General features: G+C 41.8%; 1 protein-coding gene across 1 annotated transcript; it reads left to right on the plus strand.

The window, feature by feature from the left end:
- Window positions 1-4,816: 4,816 nt before the first annotated feature.
- Window positions 4,817-10,455, plus strand: polr2d (RNA polymerase II subunit D). Its single transcript, XM_080428534.1, has 4 exons — window positions 4,817-5,043; window positions 7,059-7,239; window positions 7,671-7,766; window positions 10,293-10,455. Exons 1-4 carry the CDS (start codon window positions 4,965-4,967, stop codon window positions 10,369-10,371), a joined length of 435 nt encoding a protein of 144 aa, XP_080284660.1. The 5' UTR covers window positions 4,817-4,964; the 3' UTR covers window positions 10,372-10,455.
- The last annotated feature ends 634 nt before the right edge of the window (window positions 10,456-11,089 follow it).

The raw sequence follows: 11,089 nt of genomic DNA on the forward strand, positions 1-11,089 counted from the left end.
TATTTTGGGCATGCCATTATATAGTAGAATATTTTCAGATAATTCTCAAGACATTTTCTATTTTTGAAAGTATAAAAAGAGGTTAGAAAATGGTGTTGTGTTGCTCTAGCTACGTCTGGTCCCAGTCTCATCACCCTATAGCTTGACCAGTCCAGAGCAACAGCACCTGCTTGCTCGCTCCCTCCCCATGGGTTCCCCAGAACTCAGGGTTCCTGAGAAGGGCCCAAATTAGGTTCTGAGAACCTTTTTAACTGAAACCGAGCTGTAGCGTATGGAACCAAATCCAGAATCTGTGAAATTACATTAAGCCTTACTTACTGCTTCGTCGCCAAGAACGGCCGACGAAGTACGAACTGGGCTTCGCACGGCATAGTTGGCTTATTTTTTGTAGTCAGAAAGAGCCACAACATATAGGCAGTTGGGAGACCAGAGCTGTAACTCTGAACTGTAACCTGCTGAGATGCGTTTGAAGCTGCATGTACAATCTCTAGTTTTCTACTTGTGTTGTTCCGTGTTGTTGTAACAATGTGTTGATTGCACTACCCTCCTGTGAAGAAGAAATGGGGGCTTTTTATTATTACGCTTTTATCCATCTTGGCATTTTGATTGATTTTATTTTCCTTTAGGACAAAGGAAACAAAACGACCTTATTTTCTTACAACAAAGATGACGTTTTATCTATTTTACTTTGATGTTTATTTTTCTTGGACCTGTTGTTTTCTCAAAAGATTAAAGAATTTGATTTTGTGAAATGGCTGGATTGAGTGTCATTACTGCAGGAACACGATGACGTTCTAACATTCACTTGATTCTTCAACAGTCACTGCTAGCAGTAGCCTAGAGCAAAGGTTCCCAAACTTTTCAGGCCGTGACCCCCCACCCTGACAAGCACTTGGAATTGTAGGCTTTTACATTGGCATTACGTAACATTATTTTGGTTCCACAGATAGATATTATGGAGAAAATATCCCAACTACAATGTGACACTTTAGAAATGTGCAGATACACTTATACTGTATGTTGGTTTGTTTACTGTTGAGTGAGGAAACAATGTTGCACATTAAGCTAATCATCTGGGGACCCCCACAATAACTTGGGGATCCCCCTGGGGGTCCCGAACCCCAGTTTGGGAACCCTTGGCCTAGAGGTTAGATGTTAGCAGCACTGTTCATATAGTTCAGTGATTCTAAACCCTTTTCATTTCATTATCTGTTTGATATGCATATTAGACCACAGACCCCCATTTGAGAACATTTTCTTTATCTCTATGACCATAACTACACTAAATCCTCAATGCTTAAAAGAAATGTCCAATGTGTGGTGTTAATCACATTTTAAAATCATTAATACAACTGGAAATTAAATTGAAATTAAATACCATTTCCACAAATAACCCAATAGCATGTCAGAAAACAACACAAACAGAAATAGAACACGGCAAAAAGTAGTTTTATATTTAGAACTATAGATTTATTGAGATAATTTACAAAAATGTATATGTTGTACAAGATTTGAAAGTTGTACTGCACACACAAACTCAGGAAAATGATTATTGAGGTAACAAAGTAAAGAAATATAATATTTACATGTAGTCCAGGCTGTGACCCTTAATGTATACCAAGAAGGTCAGTAAAACAATAATGACATCTTCTCGGACAATACTCTGTGGTACTTTTTAGAGCACTTTATGCCTATAAAGTCTTAAGAAGTTCTTAGGCACTTCTTTACCACTGTGCCAACGAGTGCCTTCCTAGTGGGTTGCTTGCTGGCTGCCACCTGGATTGGGAACTGCAGCTCGAGCTGTAGGGGACCTGTCCATTCTGAAAGTAAGGCTCCAGCTGGGTGGCCTGGTGGCCTCTTTGTGAGGACTGCTGTGCCATGAACATGTCACAGTCGTACGGGAACTTCTGCCGCATCATGTTTACCAAGCGTCCAGTAGGAGGAGGAAAATTCACTCTGGGGTATTCTGGTATAGCAGCCAGGGACCTGGTGCCATAATACCTTTGACCTTGATGTCTTTCTAGCTCGGGGGACATGCTGCTCCTGGACCTGGACATCTGAGGCTGGTGGTAGGTTTGATGGCCTTCTAGCCCGTGGGACATGCTGCTCCTGGGCCTGGACATCTGAGGCTGGTGGTAGGTTTGATGTCCTTCTAGCCCGTGGGACATGCTGCTCCTGGGCCTGGACATCTGAGGCTGGTGGTGGGTTTGATGTCCTTCTAGCCCGTGGGACATGCTGCTGCTCCTGGACTTCAAGTTCATGGTGGTGTAGTAGAGTTTAGCATCAGCAAGGGTGGTGCTGTAGGCTATCTGAGGGGAGGCGACAACATCCTTCCGCTTAGGTGCTGAACGCACGGCCACTCCTCCGTAAGGAGGAATGGGCGGCGAGCGCACTCTACTACGTAAGGTGCCGTCGGCTCTGTCCATAGTCCCATAACCCTCGTCTATAGAGTGGTGTGGCGGGTAATCTGCTGCTGTCTGCTGGGTGGAGGACTTCTGAGGCGGAGCATCCTTGGTGAGGTAGTAGAGTTTAGCATCAGCAAGGGCGGTGCTGTAGGCTATCTGAGGGGAGGGGACAACATCCTTCCGCTTAGGTGCTGAACGCATGGCCACTCCTCCGCAAGGAGGAATGGGCGGCGAGCGCACTCTACTACGTAAGGTGCTGTCGGCTCTGTCCATAGTCCCGTAACCCTCGTCTATAGAGTGGTGTGGCGGGTAATCTGCTGCTGTCTGCTGGGTGGAGGACTTCTGAGGCGGAGCATCCTTGGGCGTAGAAGAGGCTTCAACCTCAGCCTCCAGGCTGAGCGCTGCTGTTGTGGACAGCTTGGTTTTGGTGGAGCGGATGGGTTTAGGTGGGGGCACGGGTCGTCCATGTGAGCCTCTGATGCTGTTGGCAGGCTCTATGCAGGGCTGTACCGGCTTGAAGGTCCCACAGGACTTCACCACGACAGGCTCCGCTGGCTTGACTGCTGCTCCAGCACCAGCCAATGAATGCTGCTGAGGAAGAGGAGGAGGGTTTCCAAGGCTTGGAGGAGGCAGCACTCGCACTGTGTCCTCCTTCGACCTGAAATCGACCTGAACAAAGGGCTGCAGCGGTGAGGCTTCTCGGGTCCTCTGAGTGAGATCAGGACGGGGTTTGCATTGTTTTCCAGAACACTGACCCATGGTGGCAGTTTGCTGCTTACTGACTGACTGCTGGGCTCTTCTCTGGGATGAGGAACAAGGCTGGATGATGTGGATCTACAGCTCTAGACTGGTTGTTGGTTGTTGGTTGGTTGTTCTAGTAATTTAACAGTTGGTTGATGATCGCAGGCAGGTTGAACTCCAGTCTGTTGGATCGACTTTGTTACTCGGTGAAGAATCTCGGAGTGAAGCATCAACTGTGCGCGTTGCGCTTTTTATCCAGACGATAGCGCCTACGTCACACGACGCTTCAACCAATCCGCGGAGCCGAGACGTTTGTGTGTTGGACCAATCAGAAGCGAGGAAGCAAATATGGTCATGCAGGCAGCGGATATACCCGCGCGTCAGGTTATCAACAAACCAAACCACCTGGCCACGACTTTTTTTTAAGTTGCTCTGCGGTAACCATGGTAATCAACAAACCACCTGGATGCAACTGACATAGTTTTTAAAAGTCGCGGGGGGGCTGTAGAAATGTTTACTTTGATTGTACTTTATATTACATTTTAAAATGCAGGAGGGATAATCAGTGGTGTAAAGTAATTAAGTACATTTACTCAAGTACTGTACAATTTTAGGTACGTTTTACTTTACTAAAGTATTTCCAGTTTTCAATACTTTTACTTCTACTCCACTGCATCTCAGAGGCAAATATTGTACTTTTACTCCATTACAATTATTTGAAAACTTAGTTTAGTTACTTTGCAGATTTTGATTATTATTACAAAACATTAACCACCTCAGCTCTATAGGCTAGGCCTATATACATTTTATACATTTGAACATTTGGGACATTCTGCAGAATCTGCACAATGAGTACTTTATACTTTTGGCACTTTTAAGTACATTTTGATACCATTACTTTTGTACTTTTACTCAAGTACATTTTGAATTCCGGACTTCTACTTGTAAGGGCACAGTATTTCTACTTTGCAGTATTGATACTTTTACTTAGTAACAAATGTGAGTAGTTTTTCCACCACTGGTTTTTAAAAGTCGCGCTGCCGTAACCATGGTAATCAACACACCTGGATGCAACTTGGGGCTGTTCTCACAGAAATGTTTACTTTAATTGTACTTTATATTAAAATGTAAAATGCAGGAGGAATAAATAATCATCATAGATGGCACATAGCAGATTTACAAGCTCACACGCGCTGTAAGCTTGTAGATCTGCTATTTTTGGCTTTAGTTTGCTAACCCCGGAAGAGAAGGAATGTGGTGGTTGCCAATCAGCTTATTATAAGCGACTATGGGCTTGTTTTTCTATACAGTTGCGTGTAAATATATTGATAGTTGCGGGTTGCGTTTTTTTGGTTTTTTTGGGCTTGTTTCCTAATATTATTTAAACATGTGAAATATGTTTGTCCACAGACCCCCATGTGGCACAGACCCCCATAGGCCTACAAGATTTGTGTTTAAAAAATGTTCCAAAATTACCTATTTTTTCCACAAGATTCTTTATTTCTTTAAACCTTCATACTGTATATATCAGCTATTTGAAAATAGAAGTGCTATATATTTTTTTAAGTGCTCATGTGGCCTAAAATAGTCACTTTTGGGCTTGTTTTCATAGACGTGGTTGCTTGTTATTCTCACAGAAACTGGCAACACTGTTGCCAATGCCCCGGAAGTGAATGTTTTGTTTGGTGTTGATGTTCAGAGCGTGAACAGTGTGATTTAACAGTGTCTATATTTTATATTCACTCGGCTTCTGTGCTTTATACTTTATTACTGTGTTTATTTATTGTTTTAAGTGTTTATTGTTTACTTGTGGTCGTCATGGCGCAGGGAGGCGGCGCGGCTGCAGCGCATGTGGGTGATGTAGAAGAGGACGCTTCACAGCTACTGTTTCCTAAAGGTAACGTTACGTTACATTAATGTTTACATTACATTACTGTTTCCTAACGGTACTTTTATATGACCTTTTATATTACATTACTCTTTCCTAAAGGTACTTTTATATTACATTACTGTTTCCTAAAGGTACTTATAGATTGCATTACTGTTTCCTAAAGGTACTTTTACATTACATGACTGTTTATATTACATTACTGTCTATATTACATTACTGTTTTAAGGTACATTTATATTACATTACTTTTTCCTAAAGGTAACGTTACGCTACATTCATGAGCTATTTTATAAATGGCTGATTTAAGCTTTTTTATGAGATGAAAGATGATTATAATTCCCAGTTTGATTATTAGATTATTCGAATTTTTTAAAGAGTATTACATACAGTGGGTCAAACTTTTCAGAAGCAATCTAATACCTAATGTTCTCGTATAATACCCAAAAGCACATTCTTCAACTGGTTGGCTGTAAGTAGAACAGCAACTTGGCTTGTATTGTGTATTAACTTGTCTGGCACATAGATGATCTGTGAGAGAGCAACTGCACATACCCACTTGCCAGTAAACATAACGGTCATTGAGGTGTGAGACTCTTGAGAGGCTGCAAGTATCAATACTGCAATGTAGAAATAATACTCTGTTACAAGTAAAAGTCCGGAATTCACAATTTACTTGAGTAAAAGTACACAAGTATTGGTGTCAAAATGTACTTCAAGTAAGTACCAAAAGTAGAAAGTACTCATTATGCAGAATATCCCATTTCACAGGTTTCAAATGTATAAAATGTATACAAATCTTTTGAAATTAGCAGATCTACAAGCTCACAACGCTGACGTGTTGTGAGCTTTTAGAATGGCTAATGGCTATTTTCAAAAAAATAATGTTTAAATAGGGCAAATATATGTTTTATAATAATAAACCAAATCTACAAAGTAACTAGTAACTAAACTTTTCAAATAAACGTAGTGGAGTAAAAGTACAATATTTGCCTTTTGAGATGAAGTAAAAGTATTGGCAATTGGAAATAATTTAACACCTTAAAATTGTACTTAAGTACAGTACTTAAGTAAATGTTCTCCACCACTGGCGGCTGCAGCAGCAAATACACAATGAACACAAGGGAACGGCTAGACCCGGTCAATCAATCACCTTTAATAGTCCGGGGACATTCTGACCATTCTGAATCTGACCCCCCCTCCTCCGGCATCAATCATTCTCCTCCAAATACACATACATGTACACACACACTGCCATGTGCAATATGGGCTATTGGGAAGGTGCAATATTGTACCTAGTGGATTGTTCCCCGTGGTCTCCCCATGTTTTGATATTTTCAAGATTTATTGTATGCACTATGGATGTTTTTATTTGACAACAGACTGTGATGACTTGACTATGATGGACTAGTTTATGGCATAATGTTGCTAATGTATTTCTTTGATGCTGGCTGCTACTATTTGTTTCAAGTGGATGCATTTCTTCACAATATTAGTAAAACATAATTTTACATATTGTGTTAATCGTTTAGGAAACAGCGCCTAGTGTTGGGGCTCCTTTCACACTGTTTGAAACAGTTCAAAGTCTGTTTCACAAATCGCACATTATAACTTGGCCATTCAGCATTTTTCAGTCGTGAGATTTAATTTTGCTTTAATCCATGTAAGTGTAATCATTGATGTGTAAAGTGTTAAGGAATCAGTACTACTACTGAAGTAAAAGGTTTAATACAGGCCTTTTTACTTACAGAGTATTTCTATAATGTGTGGTATTCTTATTTCCACCACTGTTGGCGCTCATGTTTCCTGTGCATCTAATAGCCACCCATCCTAGAGCCTGGGTCTGCCTGACGTTTCTTCCAGTTTAGGGGGAGTTTTTCGTTGCCACTTTAGCAAAAATTGCTTGTTCAGGGTGGGACAATGTCGGGTCTCTGCTCTATTATGTATAGTGTCTTGAGATAAGTTGTTCTGTTTCTTTGTATTTGGTACTTCATAATGGACATAATTGAATTGTGTTGCTGCAGAGTTTGAGAGTGCAGAGACGCTGCTGAACTCTGAGGTTCACATGCTGCTGGAACATCGTAAACAGCAGAACGAGAGCGCAGAGGATGAACAGGAGCTGTCCGAAGTGTTCATGAAAACACTGAACTACACAGGCCGCTTCAGCCGCTTCAAGAACAGAGAGACCATCGCTAGTGTCCGCAGGTCAGTCACACACACACACACACACACACACACACACACACACACACACACACACACACACACACACACACACTCTCTCTCATAATAATCGTAATCAAAGCAAACGTTTGAAATGATAATAATATTGACTTGAAGCCATATCGCCCAGCACTACTCTGTGCATAACTGTTCCGGTTCAGGACACACATACACAGTAACAAAGGTGTAATACGTATGTGTCTCAGGTTCAAATCTGCTGCCAAGAGAATCAAATGAAGCCATGGTAAAATGAACTGGATCATTCTACCGGTTTCCTTCTGGAAACCTGGCACTACAAGTTATGCACAGGTCTTATTCTGTCCAAAATACAGCCTGACTGACTAATGTATCGGTTTAGCCTGTGTGTGTGTGTGTGTGTGTGTTAACATGTGCTGTACTGTTGTGTCTTTCAGTCTTCTACTGCAGAAGAAGCTTCATAAGTTTGAGCTGGCCAGTTTGGCCAACCTTTGTCCTGAGGCAGCCGAGGAGGGCAAGGCGCTCATCCCCAGGTTAGAGTGTGTGTGTGTGTGCGCGATAATAATAGAAAATAAATACTGCAAAAGTGTGGATAGGGAAATTGACTCACTAAGTAGAATTGTTCCAATCGATAGGGCATGGTATCGGATCTGCCGATATGGAATGTAAAGCATGTGATCGGGGTATTCCGATCACAGGTAAATTCACCGATCCGATCGGCGTTATATGGAGAAGTATTCTCTCTCGGTAAAGGACCGTTGTATGATGAAGTATTCTCTCTCTCTGTAAAACACTGTGGTATGGAGGAGTATTATCTCTGTAACACACTGTGGTATGAGTTGCTAAACCCCCTCTCTACACGTACACACAGGCTACGCAGAGAGAGAGAGAGTAGTGATCTCTGGTGGATGCGTTTTCAACACAAATCAAATGCGCATATTATTGCCAGTCAGCTATTTAACATGAGCAGGATAACGATGGCTCGTTGAGCCTGTATGCGTATTTGTCCATATAGGAAATTTACAGCACTAATTAATGGCACCTGTCAACACTTGTCTTTTGTCTGTATCTTGTATTTGTATGCGTGTATAACATCCAACCAAATGTTTTCTGTAGCCTAGTTATTCTAATTCCCATGCTAAATTTAAAGTGACTTCTAAGTTCCACTTCTCCCCTAAGGGCGCGCTCCCACCAAGAGTTGGCTGGCCGCTGTTTGCAGAATCTGCCAATGCATTGTCAATGCAAATGCGTTGATTCACGCAAGAGCAGATTTTTCCGCTAGTCGCGCAGACCTTGCGTTTATCTGCTCTCCGCGACTAAGCATAAAACTGCTGGAGGCAGGCGCTGATTTTCCCCCTCTGTCCAATCGGGTGAGTCGAAGGCGGACCGTCTCAAGACTCAGGAAGCAACATGGTGCTCAAGCATAGAGCTAGTGCTCAAGGCTCAAGGCAGCAGCCGGTGCACGGGGAGGCTCCTGAAAGTGAGTGACAGGCGCGACACTCCCGTTTTTTAGAATCCGCTGGCTGCAAAAAACTGTGGCCGCGCACAACCTGCGTTTAACAGCGGCCAGCCAACTCTTGGTGGGAGCGCGCCCTTAGGACAACTTTATTTTCCATCCTCAATGACAAGCCCAATACTATTATTTCATTTTGGAATTTGCGCAATAACTGCAAGCCAATGTTCAGAGGCATTTTCAGTATTTGCCTTAATTTCTTGAATTTCTTTAGTTGCCAATAATTCAACTGTATGCCAGTGTTTTGAGACATAGTCTTTTATTGCTACACAATAAATAGTAACACATTCTACATGCATAAATACATTAAAAAAAAATACTTAGAAATTTCCTCCCACGTGATCAGATTGGTGATCGGTATCGGCTGATCAGGCTTCAGATAGTCTGTGAGGTGATTGGTCCCAAAAAACCTGATCGTTGCACCTCTAAGCGAAATCAATAATGGTATTAGAATAGTTTTATTTGTCACGTCACAGATTTACAGGTGTTATGCAGTGGGTGAAATAGTTTTCTTCTGTGGGCGCTCCATCATTTTGTAGTATTCCGTGAGAAGAGAGATCGAGTTGAGAGCAAAGGAGAAGAGATAGAAAACAGGTTAAATAACTCAAATATATACATACTACAGATAGCAAGTATATACATATTTAGAACATTAGCGTCATATCGTGTCTGTCGGGTGGAAACCTCATTATGTGCAAAACGGTTACTTTTCAGGATTCAAATAAACGCAATGCGCCGTCAGCCTAGGTGCCCGGACCGCAAGGCCAGCGGTCCGGGCCTAGATGTGTTACTTTTAATGCTTTTGTGTGACTGCCGTAGTATGATCAAGTAGGTTATGAAAAAACTGCAAAAGAGATAAGAGGTTTCTGCCCGACAGCAATGATATGTAGGTGTGTATATTCTTCATTCATAGTTCTTTTAGCATCATATCGTCGCCGCCTGGTGGAAAAACTCATACTGCGTGTCCAAAAGTGTGACTTTTCAGGAAATAAAAGAACCTGTGTTCCACTGGATCCAATGTAGTTATTGTTTAGTAACAAGCTTGTTAATACTTTTCATTTGGTTCAATATTTATAAAACCCACAGACACACTTAACCACTTTAAAGATCCCTCCCAAAACAATTCTAAAATTAAACTGTGAACAGTTGTGAGCTTGTTCATCATCTATTTTTGCATCTTTTGTGTGATACTGTGATGAAGTAAGTTATTCATTTATTGGGGGGGGGGGAGTTGAAATGACAGATTGGAGGTTTCAGGCCGGCAGAAACCTCTAATCTCCATATTTTAACTTTTTGTGTTTTTTCGTGAATTCATGCTCTGCTTGATCATACCACAGTATCACACAAAAGGCAGATCTACAAGCTCAAAACGTTTTGAACTTGTAGATCTGCTACTTTTGCTATTTTTTATTTGAATCCTAAAAAGTAACAGTTTTGGACATATGAGGTTTCCACCCGACAGACAAAATGCAGGTGAGGTGTGTACATGTTATCCAGAACACTCCTACCTGTGAGTAACCCACTGTGTTCTTCATGTGCTCCTCAGTTTAGAGGGACGCTTCGAGGATGAGGAACTGCAGCAGATCCTGGACGACATCCAGACCAAGAGAAGTTTCCAGTATTGATGACCTTTGACCCCTGAGGTCCTCCTCCTGAACCCCTGTCGTTTTCATTCCAACCCACAACTCTACAACCCATTACAATAGCTACTTCCTCTCTGGTTGTAACGAAAAGGTTAACACACTTGGAGAAACTTAACGTGTGTGTATGTGTGTGTGTGTGTGTGTGTGTGTGTGTGTGTGTGTGTGTGTGTGTGTGTGCGCGTGTGTGTGCGTGCGATGTGAAAACCACTTTTGGAATTAATCATAACACAAATATCCAACTTCAACAGCTTTCCCTTTTTTTGGTGTGTTTTGCCAATAAATGAGAATTTTTCGTAGAACAAGACTTGTTGCTGTTTTAATTCACATAATGACTTGGGTTCACATTTCATGTCAACAGTAAAAAGCCTGATTTATACAGCATGCGCTGAAAATAGCCGATCTGAAAGCTCGTTATTTTTGGTTTCACTTTACCACTTTCAACCCGGTGTCCCATTTTGCGGCATGCCATTATTAGTGTTGTTGCCCGAATGGGCAACCAGACTATAGTACTCTACCGACTTTATTCTTTCTTTATTCTAGATAAACTTTATTTCAGGCTGCTACTCCTCCCTCTGTTTTTTTCCCCAATTTCGTGCCATATGTCAAAATGACCGGCCTCACCGGGAATCGTGCGCTTGTACTTTGCTAAGACATTGGTTACATAGTTTAATTGATATTGATTTATTAGTGCATAAAATTT

Source organism: Gymnoscopelus braueri (assembly GCF_963280865.1).
Source record: "Gymnoscopelus braueri genome assembly, chromosome: 5".
NCBI lineage: Eukaryota > Metazoa > Chordata > Actinopteri > Myctophiformes > Myctophidae > Gymnoscopelus > Gymnoscopelus braueri.

Bases quoted from the DNA above. Each gene is read 5' to 3' on its own strand.
- polr2d (XM_080428534.1), top strand. From the start codon at position 4,965: ATGGCGCAGGGAGGCGGCGCGGCTGCAGCGCATGTGGGTGATGTAGAA. The intron at 5,044-7,058 runs GTAACGTTACGT...GTGTTGCTGCAG, and splicing joins ACAGCTACTGTTTCCTAAAG to AGTTTGAGAGTGCAGAGACG. The intron at 7,767-10,292 runs GTTAGAGTGTGT...TGTGCTCCTCAG, and splicing joins GGCAAGGCGCTCATCCCCAG to TTTAGAGGGACGCTTCGAGG.